This window comes from Cetorhinus maximus, chromosome 32 (genome assembly GCF_964194155.1).
Source record: "Cetorhinus maximus chromosome 32, sCetMax3.hap1.1, whole genome shotgun sequence".
NCBI lineage: Eukaryota > Metazoa > Chordata > Chondrichthyes > Lamniformes > Cetorhinidae > Cetorhinus > Cetorhinus maximus.
This window is the reverse complement of record NC_135910.1, coordinates 14,315,575-14,338,404: the sequence shown is the minus strand read 5'-3', so window position 1 is coordinate 14,338,404 and position 22,830 is coordinate 14,315,575. Positions and strand designations below refer to the sequence as shown.

At 49.8% G+C, this 22,830-nt stretch overlaps 1 protein-coding gene across 1 annotated transcript in view; it reads right to left on the bottom strand.

The window, feature by feature from the left end:
- LOC144671495 (exocyst complex component 3-like protein 2) overlaps positions 1 to 21,783 on the bottom strand; it is a 46,866-nt gene extending 25,083 nt beyond the window's left edge. Inside the window, exons 1-6 of the mRNA XM_078533449.1 lie at positions 21,734 to 21,783; positions 7,978 to 8,657; positions 5,424 to 6,060; positions 3,848 to 3,962; positions 2,443 to 2,547; positions 597 to 697 (exon numbers count right to left, since the gene is read on the bottom strand). Coding sequence (XP_078389575.1) covers positions 597 to 697; positions 2,443 to 2,547; positions 3,848 to 3,962; positions 5,424 to 6,060; positions 7,978 to 8,635 — 1,616 coding nt within the window. The 5' untranslated portion in view covers positions 8,636 to 8,657; positions 21,734 to 21,783. The remainder of the gene's footprint in view (positions 1 to 596; positions 698 to 2,442; positions 2,548 to 3,847; positions 3,963 to 5,423; positions 6,061 to 7,977; positions 8,658 to 21,733) is intronic.
- Between the last annotated feature and the right edge of the window lie 1,047 nt (positions 21,784 to 22,830).

The window sequence follows — 22,830 nt, the reverse complement described above, 5'->3', positions numbered from 1 at the left end:
GCGTTCCATGCCAAATAAACATAAAATAAATGAATTGCCCCGCCCTCCCCCCCTCAGAACACAGGCTCTGCCCGTGCATGTCTTTGAGAACATTCCTCCGAGGTCAAACGTTAGTCAAAGAGACTGAGAGTGAGAGGGAAATACTTTGGGGACTTATGGCAAGCAAAATAAGGGAGACTTGCATTTACATAGTGCCCTTCCACTGGACGTCTCAAGGGGCTTTGCAGCCAATGAAGTACTCTCGGTTGTTCGGTAGACAGACAAAGGCATGGCGACAAAGTGGGATAGACCCTGAGACCATTCACACGTCCACGCCTTAAGAACAGAGGCTCCCGTCAGTCTATAAAATTCAATATGAACACCTGGCTGATGAAGTGACTGACTCTGTGCCCCCTAGCGCCTGTCAGTTTTGAGCGTTTGCTTACCCTGGAGGTGATTCTTTTACAGGAGGTTTGCGTGGCTGTCCGGGAGCAGCCCCTCAAGATCCCTCCCTAGGGAGGTTATCCCTCGAACCCCCCCCGCACCCCCCCCTGCCCCCAACTCCACTTCTCTCACATTTTCTCCCTACCCTAGCCAGCAGGCTCTGTGACAAGTACCTTTGCAGGAAGTCAGCCAGGCCGCAGAGGCAGCAGAGAGCAACTCGAGACCCCAGCTCTTGTGTGGTGGCAGCAGAGTTTTCAACGTGTTCCTTCAGGAGCTGCGGAAATAATACAAACGTCTTTGTAGAGCTTTTAAATGGAAACCTCTTCATCGGTACCCCCCGGTTAAAGAGGGAGTCTCTCCGTCATGGACCCCCGGTTAAAGAGGGAGTCTCTCCGTCAGGGACCCCTGTTAAAGAGGGAGTCTCTCCGTCAGGGACCCCTGTTAAAGAGGGAGTCTCTCCGTCAGGGACCCCTTTTAAAGAGGGAGTCTCTCCGTCAGGGACCCCTGTTAAAGAGGGAGTCTCTCCGTCAGGGACCCCTGTTAAAGAGGGAGTCTCCTCGTCGGGGACCCCTTTTAAAGAGGGAGTCTCCCCGTCAGGGACCCCTGTTAAAGAGGGAGTCTCTCTGTCAGGGACCCCTGTTAAAGAGGGAGTCTCTCCGTCAGGGACCCCTGTTAAAGAGGGAGTCTCTCCGTCAGGGACCCCTGTTAAAGAGGGAGTCTCTCCGTCAGGGACCCCTGTTAAAGAGGGAGTCTCCCCATCAGGGACCCCTGTTAAAGAGGGAGTCTCTCCGTCAGGGACCCCTGTTAAAGAGGGAGTCTCCCCATCAGGGACCCCTGTTAAAGAGGGAGTCTCTCCGTCAGGGACCCTGTTTAAAGACGGTGTCTCTCCGTCGGGGACCCCTTATAAAGAGGGAGTCTCCCCGTCAGGGACCCCTTTTAAAGAGGCAGTCACCATCACCCCTTTTGGCTCACCAACCTTTTAAAGTCAATTTTTTTGAATTATAATCTGGTATGATTTTTTTAAAAATCCATCTCTTTATACTCAACAGCATCCACAGCTCCCCGGGCTAGAGAATTCCAAAGATCCACCACCCTCTGAGTGAAGAAATTTCTCCTCATCTCAGTCCTAAAATGGCCGACCCCCCTTATCCTGAGCCTGTCACCCCTCGGGGATGGCGCCATAGTGTTAGTGTTGCTGGACCAGTAACACTGAGGCCATGCGATCAGATGCCACCATGGCAAAAGGGGGCGATTTTAATTCAATTAATTAATAATAAAATGTTGGTAATTACCATGAAGCTGCTGTATTGTTGTAAAAACCCAACTGGTTTCCTAATGTCCTTCAGAAGAGGACGTTCGCCATCCTTACCCGGTCTGGCCTACATGTGACTCCAGACCCACAGCAATGTGGTTGACCCTTAACTGCCCCTCTGAAATGGCCGAGCAAGACACTCAGTTGTATCAAACCACTGCAGGAAGAAAGCACTGTGGGCGTACCTACACCACACCAACTGAAACAGCATTTCCGCACCTCCTTCTCGAGGGAGGGAGATGGGCAGTAAACGTTGGCCTTGCCAATGGCACTCTACATTTCAAGAACAAATATTAATTCAAAGAGTTCTCCGCTCTCCATAGGATTTAGGAGCAGGAGGAGGCCGTTCGGCCCTTCGAGTCTGCTCCGCCATTCACAATAAGATCATGGCTGATCTGGCTGTGGTCTCAACTCCACTTTCCTATCTGACACCACCCACCCCGCATAACCCTTGACTCCCTTGTCAACCAAACTCCCGCCTTGAGTATAGTCAATAGCCCAGCCCCACTGTTCTCTGGGGAAGAGAATTCCACGGACTAATGACTCACTGAGAGATAAAAAATGTCTCCTCATTCCCAATTTGAATGAGAGACCCCTTATTCTTAAACCGTGTCCCCCCCGAGTTCCAAATCTAATCCTAACTCCCCAGTCAGGAGCAACAGCTTCCCAGCATCTCCCCCCTTCAAGCCCTCGACAAATGACATTACCTGAATCACCCTGTTCGCCAGCTCCGATTGAAACATTTCGCTTCCCTGCTCCCATTTCTCCTGCCCTGCGGAGAGCTCCTGTGCCATGTCTTTTGTAATCTGCGTCTTCAAATCACAAAAGGAAATAAAACAGTCAGAAGCATCGTTTGGTTAACTTTGCGTAGTGATGAGGAACAGCACTCTCCCCAATTCAGATCCCCAACAGCACCTCCCAGCGCTCTCAGGTCAGGTGTGTAGAATAATGTTCCTTCTTGTCTCAACAACGCCCCTTAACCCTAGACTCTGATAAGTGCCTCTAGTTCATAGCACCCTCGCCTTTGAATCAGAAGGTTGTGGGTTCATGTCCCACTCCCGGAAACCAAGAACTGTGAATGTACTCGAAAGAGTTACAATCTGTGACTGTTGATAACTCGAAAGAGTTACTGGTTCACACTGTCTTTTCCCAATTTTTGCACAGTTTGGTCTCTCTTAGCACCAAGTTGCTTAGATCCTTTGACTCAGCGGGTACGATCCCTCCCTCTTGAGGTAAAAGCTCCAGGTTTGAGTCCCGCCCCAGGACTTGATGGCCAAGGAAGGCGCGTTCATAACGCGGCCAAACGGGTTGAGTATTAATCTCTAAGTCCTTCCCACACACGCCAATGGCGGGTGGTAAGAGCGGGAGAGATTCCCGGTCGGCCATGCAATGGAAAGAGCGTTGGAGCCTCTACCATCACTATCCATAGCTCCAGACTACAACGTGCATGTGAAAAGCACTTGCTGCCATGATCTTTTGCCCTCAGGCTTCCTAAGTGACCTATGACACACCACTGCTAGTTGGCTTGTACTGTGCTCACCTGCTCATTGGGAACTAGGCCAAGACTAAGAACAAACTCCCGACTCCAGCATGTAAGAGCTGAGAGTACCGCTAAGTATGCACGCCATCACCAGCTCTATTGCCCCTGGTGTGGGGTGGGGGTGGGGTGCCCAATAACTGCCCGAATACAACAACAATCTTCATTGATGTAGCATCCTTAACATCGGAAAATGTACCCGAGGCGCTTCACCGGAACATCATCACACAAGATAATGACACCGAGCCATATAAGGAGATGTTACGTCAGGTGACCAAAGGTTTGGTCAAAGAGGTAGTTTTGAAGGAGCGTCTTAAGAGGGGAAAGAGAGATAGAGGAAGGGGGGTTTAGGGAGGGAATTCCAGAGCTTAGGGCCCAGGCAGCTGAAGGCATGGCCGCCCATGGTGGAGCGATTAAAATCGGGGAAGGTGCCTGAGTTGGGAGAGCGCGAAGATCCCAGAGTTCCAGGTTGGAAGGAGGTTACGGAGGTTAAGATAGGTTAGATGCCGGTAACTTCCAATTTCTGGGAGGTTTTTTTTTCTGGAGTGCCGGATTGAGTAAACGCCCGACCTTACCTTCACCATGGAGACACAGATATCCTCCAACCTCTGAACGGTTTCTGTTGGTAACAATGGTCCCAGCTGTTGTTTGCTGATATGTGCAGTGAGCTCCTTGTGTCCCATCACATCTCTTAAAAAAGAACAATAGGGGCAGTGGTAAGTGTCAGCTGTGGCCCAGTGGGTAGCATCTTTGCCTCTGAGTCCAAAGGTTGTGGGTTCAAGTCCCACTCCAGAACCCTGAACAAAAAATTGCATGGCTCATCCTCCAGTACAGTACTGAGGGAGTGCTGCCCAGTCACGTTGCCCCTTGAAAGAGATGTTAAACTGAGGCCTGCTAATGTGGACATAAAACATGGCACAGTGGGAGTGAGGTACAATTCATTCCTCAACCAACATCAGTAACTCTGCTGATGATCCCAATGCTGTTTGTAGGACCCTGCTGCTGTGTACAAATGTAACATCTGTTTCCCATGTCACAAGGAAAGTACTTCATTGCCTGTAAAGTGCTTTGGGCCAAAGGTTGTGCAAGGTGCTATGTAAATGAAAGCCTTTCTTTCCCAGTTGTCTCTGCCATTTACAGGAGCCAGCCAACTCAATGGCTTGTGGCTCCACAGGAAACCAGGTGACCATGACAGCTACCATTGATAGTTGTAAAAACCCATCTGGTTCACTAATGCCCCTTTAGGGAAGGAATCCTGCCATCCTTACCTGGTCTGGCCTACATGTGACTTCAGATCCACAGCAATGTGGTTGACTCTTAACTGCCCTCAGAAATGGTCTGGCAAGCCACTCAGTTGAAGGACAATTAGGGATGGGCAACAAATACTGACCCTTGCCAGTGACATCCACATCCCATGAAAAGCTTTGGTATCTCAGTTATGGGCCTAGACATTAAATACTGGTGAGCTGATTGTCCATAGTGGGTAGGGGGGGAGCATTTGCCAATCACCCACTCATCGCAGCATTTTATACAGACACGCCTTCCATTTGGGATTAATGGATAGTGATCAAGGTGTGTACCTTGGCTGCTTTAGTAACCCCCCCCACCTCGCTAGCCCAGGGACAAAGAATTCAATTGCAGGATGTGTGAATGAAAAATAGCCACTTGATGCATTGGATGGGTACCTCGCCGACCACAGCCTTCCCGCGGGCACCATTTGAGGGGATAAGTTGAGTGCATGTGTGAAGTGGCCCATTGCAAAATCCCCGTGGAGTTAGGTGCAATGGAGATCTGCCCACCAGAGACGTTTATACGCTTGGCAGTGCAATCCCATATAATTAAAAAGGAACGTGAGGATTAGGAGCCTCGTCTAAGCTGCTCCATTCAATAAGATCATAGCTGACATTCTATCTCACCTCCACTTTCCTGCACTACCCCCATATCCCCTTGATTCCTTTAGTGTCCACAACAGTTGGCAAGCGGGTTTGCCTATTAGTGGCGCTGCCATGGCAACTGGCCCAGGTAGCTAGACCACTGGTCGCCATGGTTACCCGGTGCGAACCAATGACACACCCTGCCATTGCTATGGCCTCACAGGACCTGCCAATGGCCTCTCAGTCAGCTTTCTTGTCAATTCAGGGATACTCTTACCTGAAGTAATCATTGTGGCACCACTGGAGAAAGCTGTAGAGCTCCTGAATTTTCAAATCTTTCTGGCCCATCACCGAGAGACAGGAAGACACCTCTTCGTGGTAGCTCCTTACATAGACACTGAATACCTCATAAACCTTCGGGTAGGCCGGAATAAGGTTCTTTCGGACGGAGATCAAGTCACTAACAGTTTGCTCTCTCAGCTCTCTCAAGCACTGAGCAATCGGCCCGTTGCCCTGGCACTGTGACAACCTCTTGGCCACCGATCCCTTCACCGCTTCCCTCCATTTTCTCCTCAGCTCCCTGGGTCGTCCGCCGTCGGTGCCCCCAGGCACCCCTCCCTGACCGGCCCACGCCTTGTCCACCTTCTCCTCCTCCTCGATTGTCTGCACCATTTGCTCCAGGTGCGTGACCGTGAGGGCTGGGCTCAGCGATTCCCCCACGATTTTCCCCAGCTCGCTCTCCAGCGCTGCGTAGAGGAGCGCCACGTCCTTTTCCTTCCTCCCGCTGTCCTTGTTAGTGTTGGTGCCTTCTGGGCTCTGCTGCTTCACCCTCCCGCACTCTTCCTCCAACTCGATGATGTGGCTATCGGCCACCACCAGTTCCCTCTTCTGAATTAAGTTGTTGATCTCAAGAACTGAAAAAAGAAACATTAACGGCCCAAAGTTAACTAACGGTGATATAACGCAAACCCTACACCATAATCCCAATTTACCAAATTCGGATTTGGTTTCCAGTAGCCCGATTGCATAATACAACGTTTGAAGAAATTGCTGGAGAAAGAGACATTCTGTTGAAGCTTTTTGTCTTACACTCATCAGGACAGATTCGCAAGAATACCAAATCTCATTTGGCCTGGCAAATTGACCAATCAGTGTTTGAATTTGAACAAAGCTTGGCAGTTAACTGTTCCCTGGTGTATTCTCCCATGGCAACACCTCTCCCAATCAGAGTCCACTTGCCAACCAATCAGCACCCTCTTCTCATGCAGTATGAATTGTTGTTCCCTTTGAGATTTGGTATTCTTGTGAATTTGTCCTGATGAGTGCAAGGCAAAAAACTTCAACAGCATGTCTCTTTTTTTCAGCAATACTCAAGTTCGGTGCTACCAAGCAACCATTTTAAGAAATGTAAGCTCTGATGGTTTCAAATGGGGTTTGATGTCTAACCTTGATTAACTACAGGTTACATAGGAATAGGAGGAGGCCATTAAGCCCCATCAAGCCTGTTCTGCCCTTCAATTAGATCATGGCTCTTTTGTATCTTAACTCTATCTACCTGCTTTGGTTACCTATCCCTCAATATCCTTACCCAGCAAAATTCTATCAGTCCCGCTTTTGGCACTTTCAATTGATTCCCCCCAGCCTCAACAGCTTTTTCTGGGGGAGAGAGAGTTCCAGATTTCCACTCCCCTTTGGCGTGAGGAAGCGCTCCCTGACCTCACCCTCTGAACGACCTGATTCGAACTCTAAGATTATGGCCCTGTGGTTCTGTCACCCGCCCCCAACCCCTCCCTACCCCTTCCCCCGACAGGGGGATGTAGTTTCTCTCCATCGACCCCACTGAATCCTTTCATCATCTTAAGCGCGCCGATTGGATTGGAACTTTGATCTCCTGCACTCGGGAGAACGTAGGCCCCGTGCTGCTGTACCTGCATCGCCAAAAAGTTAGCAAGCAGGTACAGCTAATGGTCAGGGAGGTAAGAGGCAGGTTTGCAAGGGGAAATCGAGCATAAAATTAGGGAAGTGTTGCTACTGCTGTACAGGGGCCTGGTTAGAATGCAGGGCCCAGCAGCATTCTCCGCGGTAGAACATTAAAGCGCTCTCTGTTAAATATAGCACTTCAATTCACTGGCGATTCTATCAGCATCATGCCCCCCAGATCTTACGCAGTTGCTACCTGCTGCATTCATCGTATAGCTTGCTGTGGCTCAGTGGGAGGGCGCTCTCTGAGCTAGAAGGTTGTGGGTTTAATTCTTGCTCCAGCTTTTCTATATTTGCCTCAGACACTCCCTGTGGTAGTGAGCCCCACGTTCTCACTGTATCTGCCTGGGTAAAGAGGTTTCTCATGAATTCCCAATTCATGACTTATATTCAAAGCCCCTCATTTCGGACATCGCCCACCCAGCATAGAACCATAGAACCCTACAGCACAGAAAACAGGCCATTCGGCCCTTCTAGTCTGTGCCGAAATATTATTCCGCTAATCCCATTGACCTGCACCCAGTCCAAAACCCTCCAGACCTCTCCCATCCATGTATCTATCTAATTTATTCTTAAAACTTAAGAGTGAGCCCGCATTTACCACGTCAGTTGGTAGCTTGTTCCACACTCTCACCATTCTCTGAGTGAAGAAGTTCCCCCTAATGTTCCCCCTAAACCTTTCCCCTTTCACCCTAAAGCCATGTCCTCTCGTGTTTATCTCTCCTAATCTAAGTGGAAAGAGCCTACTCGCATTTACTCTGTCTATACACCCTCCCCACAATCTGTGTCATACCCCCACTAAGGCTGTGAACATGATCCAGGCCGCGTGTGTCTATGAGGGGGAGTCATACCTGACAGGGGCTCCTTGACTTTGGGCACTGTCTCCGCCTGCTTCTCCGACTTGCCCCCCGGTACCGGTTTCTCTGGCGACGGCTCTGTTTTAGCCTTGTTCCGTTTAAGGAAGGGCACCTTCTTTCTCAACTCCACCTCCACGGGGCCCTCCTTATCTGGCCCATTGCCGAGCTTCACTGGTGAGGCGAACTCCCCCGACTGCCTGTGTCCTTTCCTCTTCTCCTGGGTCTTCCAAGGCAAGTCCTGGTCCGACAGGGGCGACGGGAGTCTGAAGAGTGACTTCTTCTCTTCGCTTTTCTCCTCGATGGAGAGTCTTCTTTTACCCTTGCTCTTCCCCAACACCTTCTTCAGCGTCAACGTCAATGTCCCAGATTTGTCACTGCCATTCCTCTTTGGTGAGGTGGCCTCCTCTGATCGCGGACTTCTGTTGAGAGTCTCTGCTGTCTCCTTCTCTTCCTCCTCCTCTTCGTTGAAAGGGTTCTTCTCCGGGCTTGAGTCCCCTGCCAAGGGGTTCATCTCAGCGCACATGTCTTCATCGAAAGGGTTGGATCCAGCAGCCATGCTGCTGCCCAATATTATTTCCTTGTGCAGTTTTACTGGCCCCCCATACAGTTTGGAGGGGCTCAGCCTGGTCAAGCTACTCTTCAAGATTGGCATCAGATTGCCACGTGGGCACCCCCTGCACAAAGAAAGAAAGAACCATTCATTAACCTGCTTTTTCTTTTCACAATGACCTGTTCTCCCCTTCAGGCTCAGAGATTGCAATGCTCAGTGGCCTGCCATATTACACACTCTGTAAACCTCAGCTCATCTCAAAAGTCTGCTGTCCATATCCCAGTGTTAATATCTTGTTCATTACATTGCTAACATTTGTTAATGTCATTGTTAAGATTAGGCGAAACAGGTGATGAGTATTAATTGCCTTTGAGCACATAAAATTAGGGTATAGCTGGGACACTGGGTTGAGTGGGAGGAGAGCTGTGAGACTGGACAAGTCTCTCAATAAAGAAAAACTCCGTGTCCTGGTTCTGGCCTCACCAACTGGCTTGAATCCTAAGAACACCTAACTCACACTGAGTCCCATTACCCCACTGTGCTTCCTGACCTCCACTGATTCCCAGTCCACCATTTTAAAATTCTCACCCACCTGTTCAAATCTCTCTAGGAATCTACCCGCCCCCTATCTCTAACTCCTCCAGCCTCACAACTCTCCAAGATATCTGGGCTCCTCCAATCCTGGCCTCTTGTGCGTCCCCAATTTTAATTGCTCCACCATTGGTGTTTTATCTGTCTGGGCCCTAAGCTCTGGAGCTCCCTCCCTAAACCTTTCTGCCTCTCTCTCATTTCTGTTAAGATACTCCTTAAAACCAACCTCTTTGAGCAGACTTTTGTTCAACTGTCCCAATATATCTCTGTGGTTTTGTCTCTTGTGAAGCACCCTTGGGTGTTTTGAAACATTAAAGGTGCTATATATATGCAAGTCATTGTGTCTGGATCTATGGTGTGCTACTCCCTCTGTATTACGTGGAGGGAGGGAAAGGTCACAGTCTCTGGGAGAGAGGGAGGTTTTTCTGACCCGCATGCAGGTGAAAAACTCTCCTCCCATTCACCCCAGTGTCCCAGCTAACCCCTAATTTTATGTGTGCAGAGACAATTAATACCCATCACCTGTTTCTCCTAACCTTAACAATGACATTAACAAATATTAACAAGGTAATTAACAAGATATTAACATTAAGATATGGACAGCAGAGTTTGAGATGAGCTGAAATTTACAGAGTGGGTAATATGGCTGAAATAGGGCCTGAAAGTAACAGCAAGGTGGTACCAAAACACCTGCCTGGTTTGAATTCCTTAGCTAAGGAACTGAACTGGGCTTTTCTTGGGCTGGAAGAGGATATAGCCTGTTACCCAAACCAATATAGGATGTATGGTGTGTCTGGACTCACTGCTGTGTGAGAGAATTCACACAGTCTGTGATCCCAAATTGCCACCAACGTGGGTTAGACTTCCACGAAACTGCAATGAGCTTGAGTTATCCAAGGCTGTGCGGACAACAGGCTGTTAGACAGTCACCACGCCTCTGCCCCGGCAAGCCCTGACCAAACTCCGGGGTGAAACCTCTTGCTGAGCAATGTCCCATCCGCAACACAGGGTTAAACAGGCGAAACTTGGCGGACAGGGAAAGCGATTAGGTCGCGGGTTTCGCAACACCAGCCGTGGGTGGCGTAAGTTGGGGGATGGTGGGAGGAAGGGAATCCTGGGAGAGGTGACTGCGAGGAGCAGCCATTGAGCAGCAAGTGCACGTCTGGAGGAACAGTTATAATGTGAACCCGCGATTGGGGAGCACCTGCTGAACAATCCCGAGTGCGCTAATAGCTACACTAACCACCAATTCAAGATAATCAGTTGAGCTCATAATGTGGCTCATTTATGCTTGCTAGAAGTGACATGCATTCATACGGAGGGACCTGTCCCCTGCAAACTAAAGGAATATGTCCAAGCCCTGCGCCTTTTTTGAATTCCCGGGAGCCTATAGTTCCCTGTTGATTTCTCCATGGCAATGCCTCAGCCAATCAGCGTTGAATCAGAACCCTTTTCTCCTCAAGCATAAATTGTTGTGATCGTTTGAAATTTGGCATTCTTGTATTTGTCCTGATGAGTGCAAGATGAAAAACTTCGGCAACATGTCTCCCTTTCCAGCAATAACAATTACACAGAATTTACAGCACAGAAACAGGCCATTCAGCCCATCTGCTGCATGCTGATGTATTGGCCGTACTCTGTTAATCATATAATAATTGGGTGCTTCATTGTGTTTGGCTGGTGGGTATTAATTGGGGACTCGCCTACGCTCCTATATTGAGGAGCAGACTGAAACTGTGCTTGTCAGAAAAGGAAAATTTGCATTTATATAGCGCTCTTCATGACCACCAGACGTCTTTACAGCCAATGAAGTATTTTTTGGAAGTGTAGTCACCGTTGTTATGTAGGAAACTCAGCAGCCAATTTGCGCACAGCAAGCTCCCGTCGGACAATCTGCTTTTGTTGTGAGGTTGAATTTTTTTCTCGTTCGTGGGGTGTGAGCGTCGCTGGCTGGGCCAGCATTTATTGCCCTTGAGAAGGTGGTGGTGAGCCGCCTTCTTGAAGCGCTGCAGTCCATGTGGTGTAGGTGCACCCGCAGTGCTGTTGATTGAGGGATAAATATTGGGCCAAGGTTGGGAAGAGCTCCTCTGCTCTCCTCCGAAATGGTGGCCGCGGAACCTCTTACGACCACCCGAGCAGGCGGACGTGATTTAACACCTCACCTAAAAGGCAGCACCTCCGACAATGCAGCACTCCCTCACTGCTGCATCGGGAGCATTACAGCCTTGAATCCTGTGCTCAAGCTCTGGAGCAGGACTTGTACCCAGATCCAGGCGGAGGCAAGAGTACTCCGAGCTGGGCCTTAGATAGGAGGTGCATACGCGTCTCCGCAAACATAAGCGATGTGTAAACAGATTCAGCACGAGTCCTATCCTCCACCATCTGGCTATCTGAGTTGTAGCATTCTCAACCCGGTTGAAACCTTTCACAATTTTATCCGCCTCTACCGGACCAGCCCTCATCCAGGGTTTATGGAAGAGGAGAAGATGTTTGCCGTTCCCTAATGGAACGTGTCCCAGATTTAGCGGCTTGCCCTCGCCACTCTTCATGGCTGGGCCAACCTGCCGATGTCCATAATCAAAGAGAACGGTCATTGCCGTGAGGTAGCAGTGAATGCCCGCCAACAACAACAACAACAACTTGCATTTATATAGCACCTTTAAAGCTGTAACAAGTCCCGGGGAGCTTCTTGAAACCATTATCAGATAAAATTTGACGCTGAACCACTAAAAAGGAGACATTAGGACAGATGAACAAAAGCTTGGGTCAGGAGGTAGGCCCTAAGGAGCGTCTTAAAGGAGGAGAGAGAGGGGGAGGGGTTTAGGCCCCAGGCAGCTAAAGAGATGGCCGCCAGTGATGGAGCGATTAAAATCGGGGATGTGCAAGGGGCCAGAATTGAAGGAGCGCAGAGACCTCAGAGGGTCGTGGGGCTGGAGGATGTCACAGAGATGGGGGGGAGGTGGTGGTTGGGCGGCGAGGGATTTGAAAAAGGAAGGATGAGAGTTTAGAAGTTGTGGCTAATGAGGGGGAAAGGCTGGCGATGGAAGGTGGAAAGTACACGTTCCTGGTGAAGGCGGGATTGGATCACCGCATGGGTGAATATCCCACCGACACTCAGCGGCTAGGGGAATGCCCACAATGGGGGAGCGCTGGGATGTGACTGGCATGCATGGTTCAGGGAGGACCAGGGGAGGAACAGTAAAGGGAGATATTTTCCACCGAACTCGGGATGGGATCAAGGCGATCACCTTCCCCCCACCCCCGGGCCTTTCACCTCCATGTTTCGTGCCCAGCTTGGCTCAGTTGGTAGCACCTTCTCTTCTCCATCGGGAAGTTCGTCGGGTTCAAATCCCACTCCAGAGACTTTGAGCACAAAACCGTTCTCATGCCTGGACTGTCGGAGGTGCCATCTTTAAGATGAGGCATTAAACTGACGTTCTGCCTGCCCTCTTGGGTGGGTGTAAAAGATCCCATGGTGCTATTTCAATGAAACGTTAGCCCTGCCCTTGGACGCCTTGCAGAGCAACCTGATGACCCCAACCCACAGGGACCTCGCAAGGAAGTGAGCACATTCCCTCATTAAATGCTCCGCTTACAGGGCGGAATTTTACTGCCCCCACCGGGGCAGGGGAGGGGGATGTAAAACGCTGTTCAAAAGTCCCTTGATTTCGGCGCGAGCGGGAAAATCCCACCGGCGAGAGGGGCCATAGAATTCCGCCCATTAAGTTTTACTGCCTGGAGTATAAAGAGATAAATGGTGATCTCACTGAAATATTTTCCATGACTTTTTAAAAAATTTGTTCAAGGGGTGTGGGCGTCGCTGGCTGGGCCCAGCATTTATTGCCCACCCCTAATTGCCCCTTGAGAGGGTGGTGGTGAGCCGCCTTCTTGAACCGCTGCAGTCCCTGTGGTGTAGGTTACACCCGCAGCGCTGTTAAGTGTCAATATCGCAATCCTCTCACAATGAAATGCATGTCCTCAGTGTGAGTGAGAACAGATGTTACTAAACTGGGTAACATTAGGGCATTATTCTTAAGTATATATAAGAGCCGGTTTCCACCCGTGTGGGGAAAGGGAAAAGGAGTCTGTGCCTGGGTTCTTGAGGCTTTGTGAATAAGCCTATGTTAAGGGAAGACTGGCTCCAGTGACTGAGCAGAGAATGATAACATTAGGGAAGGCGTTCCAGGATTTTGACCCAGCGACAGTGAAGGAACAGCCGATATATTTCCAAGTCAGGATGGTGAGTGGCTCGGAGGGGAACTTGCAGGGGGCGGTGTTCCCCCTGTGTCTGCTGCCCTCGTCCTTCTAGGTGGTAGAGGTCATGGGTTTGGAAGGTCAAAGGATTTGATAGGATAGCTAGAGAGAAACTATTTCCTCTAGCTGGGGGAAGCCCAGGACCTTAAAATTCGAGCCAGGCCGTTCAGGGGTGATGTCAGGAAGCACTTCTTCACACAAAGGCTAGTGATAATCTGGAACTCTCTCCCCTAAAAAAGCTGCTGGGGCTGGGGTGGGGTGGGGGGTCGGTGTGCGGGCGGAGGTCAATTGAAAAATGTCAAAATGGAGATTTGATTTTGGTGGGGGTTATTCAGGGCTAACAGAAACGGGGTGGGTAAATTGGAGTTAAGATGCAGATTGGCTATGATTCAGTTGAATGGCAGAAGGGGCCCGAGTGGGCTGAACAGCCTCCTCCTGTTCCCGTGGTGCTGGGTAGGGAACCTGATGGATGTGGGTTTGATAAAGTATTTTTCTCCCCCCTCGCCATGTGACTAAGCATAAAAGACTTGAGATGACCTTCCCACAGGACAGGAAGAAATTTGCTCGCTCAAGCATTTCGTGACGATCTGAACAGATTTTGTAAAGCCTTACCATGCCATCAGGGCTGTCATAGCTCACCTCGTTTTATTTTAATTCCTTACATTTTTCCCTTATCACTCAGAACGAACTGATCCCGAAATATAAAAAAAAAATGCCTGCATCGCGCTTCCCTGGGGAGATCAGATTAGTAACAACATGAAATGGGTAGATTTTGAAAACAAATTCGTTGTTACCGGGCTACAGTATTCCAGAGACTCAGGGCGATGCTCCTTGGACCTGGGTTCGAACCCCACCACGGGCAGATAGTGAAATTTGAATTCAATAAAAATCTGGAATTAAAAGTCTGATGATGACCATGGAACCATCGCCGGTTGTCGTAAAAACCCCATCTGGTTCACTCATGCCCCTTTAGGGAGGGAAATCTGCCGTCCTTACCCGGTCTGGCCTACAGGTGACTCCAGACCCCACAGCCATGTGATTGACTCTTAAATGCCCTCTCAACGAGAGGCAATTAGGGATGGGCAACAAATGCTGGCCCAGCCAGCGACGCCCACGTCCCGTCAACGAATATATAAAAAAAAACAATTTTGACCCAAAAGTATTTACCATTTCACCTGAAAACCTGTTAAGGGTGGGACTCACTGGATTGCTCTACAGGGGGGCTAGTATGGACTCGATGGGCTGAATTGCCTCCTGCTATGCCATTATCACTGGCTAACGACTGGGAAAAAAATTCTGTACCCCCACTTTGTTTCTGCCCCTCTGTGCTGTGGCTCCTGGTCCGGTGACGTTTTGATTTTTCAGATTCTCATCCCTGTGTTCAAATCCCACCATTGCCTCGCCTCGCCTCCCTCCCTCCTCCTCTCTGCAACCTGCTCCAGCTCTCCTGGGTCCCACAACGTCCGCGGTGAAGGCACTACATAAATGCAAAGTGCTGTTGGGCGCTATTCGATGTTTCGGATCCAACCAGTCGGTTTGGTTTTCCAAACATGTTGCAGCCTTACCTTGCCAGCAAACCCAAACAGCGCAATTTGAGATCAATCATCGTTGACTTAAGATGTTGAGATATATGAACATTGTTGACAAATTGTACAAAGTCTACACACCACGTCATTTCCCAGAAATGTGCCTCAGCTGATGGCTGAATGTTGGGCTGTTGACATATTTTTGACTATTGGCTAGCAAATGTCAAGCCCCAATGTCACAGGGCACTGTCTTCTTAAAGGGGCACTGTCTTCTTAAAGGGGCACTGATTTATTAAAGGGCCATTAGCTTATTAAAGGGGCACTGGCTTCTTAAAGGATCACTGTCTTCTTAAAGGGGCACTGTCTTCCTAAAGGGGCACTGTCTTATTAAAGGCTCTGTCTTATTAAAGGGTCACTATCTTCTTAAAAGGGCACTGTCTTATTAAAGGAACACTGTCTTATTAAAGGGGCACTGTCTTATTAAAGGGGCACTGGCTTCTTAAAGGGTCACTGTCTTCTTAAATGGGCACTGGCTTCGTAAAGGGGCACTGGCTTCTTAAAGGGTCTGTCTTATTAAAGGGTTACTGTCTTCTTAAAGGGGTACGGTCTTATTAAAGGGACACTGTCTTATTAAAGGGTCACTGTCTTCTTAAAGGGACGCTGTCTTTTTAAAGGGGCACTGGCTTCTTAAAGGGTCACTGTCTTCCTAAAGGGGCACTGTCTTATTAAAGGGTCACTGTTTTCTTAAAGGGGCACTGTCTTATTAAAGGGTCACTGTCTTCTTAAAGGGGCACTGTCTTATTAAAGGTCATTGTCTTCTTAAAGGGGCACTGTCTTATTAAAGGGGTACTAACTTCTTAAAGGGGTACTGCATTCATGGGTTCATCTGTATTATGCCTTTCCTCTGCTAAACCTCTGCATGGTGCATCATAGATATTCACCACCCTGTTAATTCCACTGTTCCTTCTTTCTCTCTCGCTCTCTTCTCTGATTCGCTGGTCTGGATTTTCCTGGCGCCAGGGGCCAACGAGATGGCTTGGCCAGCTGCTGAATGGAGGTGGGCCTCCCCTCGGCAGTCCAGGGTTCCGTTGGAGCCAGAGGCTCCCACTCCCAGAGAGGGGGGCCATGGGCAGGAACGCCCGCACCCACACAGCCCGAACGAGTCATCCGGAGGGGGTTTCCCTTCCGATCAGAGGGGGCCTTCCGGCCAGGCCCCACCGAGTGATTACTTTTAACTCCCCTCTTTGAAGGTGCATAAGGAGCCTCCTTGTTGTGGGGGGGGCAGGGGGGAGCGGGGAGGGGGGGTGCCTTCCAGATCCCCAGCCTGCCTCAGCAGCACCCTCCTCTCTCCCATTGGGGCTGCTGAGGCTTCAGAGCTGCTGCCCCTGGTGTTGGGCTCTGGGCGCGCACCCCCCCACCCCACCCCCCACCTTTAGTCCCGACCCTGGGATCCCTCGGCCCATTGAAAAATCCAGCCCTCCATCTTTCATCTCTCCCTCTCCCGCAGGCTATAATCTTCAGGGACTCCCTCCCAATCCACGTTGACAGAACATTTGCCCCCCACACGTCCCCCCACCAACCCCCCCACCACCCGGCCACAATCCTGTAGCGCCTCAGACAAAACCACTTTGATAAACTGTTTAATCATTAAACCCGTGGCCGCTGAGCCCTGCTCACAAAGCACAGACCTTGACACCCCTCAGCCGCAGGGCTGCGGTTAAAGGGGCCACTCAGCCCCTATTGTGCATCGGGCGGAGTCAGCGGTGCAGGAGGGGGGCAGAGAGAGAGGGAGAGAGAGAGAGAGAGAGACAGGCAGCAGGCGAGAGCAACTCAGAGAACGAGAAGTAAATCGATGGACACGGGGAGAATATGAGCGAAAACAAGGCAGAGAGCGGTAGAATGTGAAACAGGAAGAGAGAGAGGGAGAGTGAGAGGGAAATGGAGAGAGACAGAGAGCAGTCAGAGAAAGTGAAGAGGAGAGCTAGATGGACAGACAATGGAGAGGAGAGAGAGAGAGAGAGCAGGAAAGAGAAAGTGGAATAGGAGAGATATAAGGAAGAAGTGAAAAAGAGATCTCTAACCCTAACTCCATCCCTCTCTTCGTGCTGAGTTTCAATTCAGACTCTGTCGCTGAGATTTACTGAAAGAATTGAATTTCTACAATCAACATTTTTTGCAAAGAGGTGTAGATGGATCTTACCTTCTGGAGAAGCAGGAACACTGACTGACAAAAAGCTGCTGAATGTTAATCTTTAACCACAAAGAATACTTTCACTTTCACCTCATTGTGAGAACCTCACAGACAGAGGGAATGAGAAAGCACCTGGTGATTTTGCCAGCTTTTGGCACCCACCCCCTTCACTCCCCTCCTGAAGACACTAATCCCCACTGGAATCCAGAGCACGGGCCATTTATCAGTAACTGTCCTCAATACAGGGGTCTGGACAGTGGCAACAGAGGGCAGTGGAGTCTAGTGCTTACCTGGTGTACACACAAACACACAAACACACACACACACAAACTCAAACTCACACACACACAAACACACACACACTCAAACTCACACACACACAAACACACACACACACAAACTCACACACACACACACAAACTTAAACTCACACACACACAAACACACACACACTCAAACTCACACACACACAAACACACACACACTCAAACTCACACACACACAAACACACACACACAAACTTAAACTCACACACACACAAACACACAAACTCACACACACACAAACACACACACACTCAAACTCACACACACACAAACACACACACACAAACTTAAACTCACACACACACAAACACACAAACTCACACACACACAAACACACAAACTCACACACACACAAACTCACACACACACAAACACAAACTCACACAGACACACACACACGTATGCACTCACTCACACACACACAAACACACAAACTCACACACACACAAACTCACACACACACAAACACAAACTCACACAGACACACACACGCACGTATGCACTCACTCACAGATACTCATACCCACATTCACAAACACAGACACTCACATGTACACACGCGTATACACACTCATCCATAAATACACACATTCATGTATATTCAAACACACTCACATTCTCACATACATACATATACACTCACACTCACTCACAACTCACACTCACTCAAACACACTTACTCACACATACACACACGCACTCATGCTCACTCACAGACGCATTCACACACAAACTCACACTCACACACGCACACATGCACACTCACACACACACACACTCACACGCACACACGCACACTCGCACGTACACACACACGCACACTCGCACGCACACACGCACACTCACACACACACTCACACACACGCACACTCACACACACACACTCACACACTCGCACACACACACACACACACACAACTACGCAGGACAACCATGCACAAACATGCACACATATGACTATACACATGTGCACCCAACCACACATACATGGGCATAGAAGCACACGTGCACAAACACACATAGAGCAGAAGTCATTAGATAGCAATCAGGGTAGATTATGCTGACTGATTTTAACCCTTCTTAACTCAGTGGAGTTTTACTTTCTGCTTTTTATGGGTGAGACCAATAGCCTGAACCTGGAAACATACAATGCACTCACTCAGTTCCTGCATGCGGACCTTAGCAAGGAAGAGAGTACTTGAGAGCAAGTTACACTGTGTTGGACATTTGCGAGCTGATAGCCCCTGGTCTTGTTCCTCAGCTGTGGGTTACTGCGTAAGTGAGACTAAGAGCATCGTACGCCCCTCCTGGGCGTGCAGGGTGTGGCTTCCCCCACCGACATCCCGAAACAGCTGGAGTTTCGCTGTTGGGTCACAGGAGTTGTACCAAGACTCGGTTACAAGAGGGGTTGCTTAAACTTTGTATTGTGTCAGGAGGGAGCCTGTATTCTGAATTCATCTGCACCGCAGTGGGCGATGCGAGGTTGCCAACACCTGATGGGACATATTCCTGGAGGTTTCACCGCCTGACATCCCCACCTCCAAATGCCCTACTTGGTCGAACAGCCCTTTCTCCGCATCGCCAAGATTTTCAAAAGTAATAAAGGAAAGCGTTCCAGTGTGGATGATGTAAAAGACCCTTTTTAGTGCCTTCGTCATTTCAGGTTTCTATGGCCAGAATGTTCCCAAGCGCAGCACTGAGGGAGTGCTGCACTGCCAGAGGTGCCGTCTTTGGGATGGGATGCTAAACCGAGGCCTCATTCACCCCCCCACCCCCCCAGGTGGATGTGAGAGATCCCACAGCCACTGTTTTGAACAAAATCAGGGGGTGGTTATCCCCCGGTTCTAATATGGGGGCCAATATTCATCCCTCAAACAATATCAGAAAAAAAACCCAGAATATCTGATCGTTACCACACTGCACCTTGCGGGATCTTGCTGTGCACAGATTGGCTGCTGCGTTTCCAAACCACAAGGGTGACTGCGCGTCAGAGTGTTTTCATTGGCTGTAAAGTGCTTTGGTGGTGCCCTGTGGAGGTGAAAGGTGCTATAGAAATGTAGGTTTTTCTTGCTGGTTCGAACAAAGCATTTTCTGTGATATTTCCAGATTTACATCATCGGACTAAGAGCACCAAACGATAGGAACTAACATCAGAGGACGCAGTTCAGAAATCAGGGAATGTGTGGGCACAACCTGCAACTGGGCAGAACAATAGCAGGTGGAGGTTGAGGCTGGTTGAGGTAAGGTGCCAGAGACGGATACTGAAACAGTCCATGTCCAAATGCAGCAAGACCTGGACAATATCCAAACTTGGGCTGACAAGTGGCAAGTAACATTCGTGCCACACAAGTGCCAGGCAATGACCGTCTCCAACAAGAGAGAATCTAACCATCGCCCCTTGATGTTCAATGGCATTACCATCACTGAATCCCCCACTATCAAAATCCTGGGGGGTTACCATTGACCAGAAACTGAACTGGGACCAGCCATATAAATACTGTGGCTACAAGAGCAGGTCAGAGGCTGGGAATCCTGCTACAAGTAACTCACCACCTGACTCCCCGAAGCCTGTCCACCATCTGCAAGGCACAAGTCAGGAGTGTGATGGGATACTCTCCACTTGCCTGGATCAGTGCAGCTCCCACATCACTGAAGTAGCTTGACACTGTCCAGGACAAAGCAGCCTGCTTGATTGGCACCCCATCCACAAACATTCACTCCCTCCACCACCGATGCACAGTAGCAGCAGTGTGTGTACCATCTACAAGATGCACTGCAGCAACTCACCAAGGCTCCTTAGGCAGCATCTTCCAAACCCATGACCACTACCATCTAGAAGGACGAGGGCAGCAGATACATGGGAACACCACCACCTGCAAGTTCCCCTCCAAGTCACTCACCATCCTGACTTGGAAATATATCGGCCGTTCCTTCACTGTTGCTGGGCCAAAATCCTGGGACTCCCTCCCTAACAGTACTGTGGGTGTACCTACACCACATGGACTGCAGCGGTTCAAGAAGGCGGCTCACCACCACCTTCTCAAGGGGCAATTAGGGATGGGCAATAAATGCTGGCCCAGCCAGCAAAGCCCACATCCCGTGAATGAATAAAAACACACGGAGGGGGCGGGGGGGTGGTGACCGGCAAACTTCACAAATAGTTTTGAAATAGTCAATGAGTGAATGCTTCCTGACAGCTTTGCCAAGGAAGAAAGAGCTTGCATTTGTATAGCGCCTTTCACAGCCTCCAATAGCAGCCAGCGAAGTGATTTTGCGGCACAACCGCCGTAACGAAGGGAACGCGACGGCCAATTTGTGCACAGCAAGATCCCACAAGCAGCAATGGGGAGGGGAAAAAACACCAGGACCACTGGTTTATCAATGTTGGCTGAAGGATAAATATTGGCCAGTGCACCAGGGAGGTCTCCCCGACCCTTCTCCGAAATATTGCAGTCAGCTCTTTGACGCCCACCTGGGAGGGCAGCTCGCGTTAACGTCTCACCCGAAAGACGGCACCCCTGACAGTGCAGCACCCGCGCCCTGGGAGGGCCGGCCTGGATTTTGCGCTCGAGCGGCTGGAGCGGGACTCGAGCCCCTCGACCCGCTGACCCAGGGCCGACAGCTGGAGGAGGCCGCCATCAAACAGCTCTGCTTTAAGAGCCCCGGCCCCGTCACTGGTCAAGGAGGCCCAGGGGATGTGACTGGAGGCAGAGCAACGCAGGTTGGCAGGGCTCACCCTCCAGTGACCCAGCAGGGAGAGAAAAGACTGAGCTTTTCAGCAAGGTCGGGGGTGGGGGGGTGTGCTAGAGGGAAACAGCCTCACAGGATGGTTAAACTTAAAAGGTCGAATGTTTCTTTAAATTAAAATGAGAGAGAGAGGAGAGGAGCAGATTTGGATCCAGGTGCATTTGGGGTTGACATCAGGGAATTAATCCTCGCACAGAAAGTGAGCTTAAGAAGCCAGTGACAGCAGCAAAGTCTGGGATAATTTCAGTGACAATCAGACTCTCCAATGCTCGAGGGTTAGGAGGTGGGTGAATGACCCTTTTTTTTTTAATCATCTCCAATTATCTGGTAATTGCCAACTCTACGGAGGAGAGAGAGAGAGAGAGAGAAACACACAGCTTTTTCCATTCAGATCAATTCAATGAGCTCTTCCACTCCTGTTTCGGGGGAAGTGGGAACTCCAGAGAGCCGTCTATTTAAATTCCAAACAACAGTTCCGACAGAGAGAGAGAGAGAGAGAGAGAAAGAAAGAGAAAATCTTTAGTCGCGGGCAGGACATTGCATGCAAGAGGAGGGTTTGCTTTACCTGGATCGGAGAGTGCAGAGGTGGAGAAAGAAAGCAGAAGTCAAACTTCTTCGGAACCCTGGCTGCGAGTTTGTGGAGGAGCCTGTGCCTGGTGCAGTCAAGATTGTAATGTATCCCTGATGTCAGCGGAGCTTTCCACATTTGGCACCACCCCAATGACCCGTCTTGAAGACAGTTTGTATATTGTTTGGAGCACTCCTCAGTGCCCAAATAAACACGCAACAATTGCGTCTGTGGTTCCTTAGAGTGGGGCTTAACTCTGTGACATGTCCTGTCAGAGGGACACAAGCCCATGTGCTGCTCTCTTAATGCCCCCCAACCCCACCACCCACCCCCACTCTCTTCTGTATATACCCTTTCTTTCATTTCCTCTTTCAATCCTTTCCTCTCATCTCTCCCTCCCTTTGCCTCTCGCAAAATCCTCTCCCCTCTCAATTCTGCTCCTCTCCAAATTCTTCTCTATTCTTATCAATCTCGATCCCCTCTTCACCTTTATCTCTGCCTTGACCCCCGCTGTCCTTTCATTTAGCTCTTCGTCTACCCTTATTTTTCTTTTAATCCCCTTCATTTGAAACTAAAACTCAATCACAGGGGATGTGGGGCTTCTCTGGCTGGGCCAGCATTTATTGCCCGTCCCTAATTGCCCCTTGAGAAGGTGGTGGGTGAGCCGCCTTCTTGAGCCGCTGCAGTCCCGTGTGGTGTAGGTACACCCACAGTGCTGTTAGGGAGGGAGTTCCAGGGTTTTGACCCAGCAACAGTGAAGGAACAGCGATATATTTCCAAGTCAGGGTGGTGAGGGGTTTGGAGGGGAACTTGCAGGTGGTGGTGTTCCCATCTATCTGCTGCCCTTGTCCTTCTAAATGGTAGTGGTCATGGGTTTGAAAGGTGCTGTTGCAGGAGACCTATATTAATTTAAAAATGATTGCTCTAGCCTTCTTGGGCACCACACCTCGTTAGCTTTGGCAGAGCTACAATGAGGATTCACCAGCACGAAACCAGGGATTAAAGGGTTAAATTGTGATGGTTGGTTGCACAAACCTGGTTTGTAATCCCTTGGGTCCGGAAGACCAAGGAGCGATCTGATTGAGGGTTTTAAA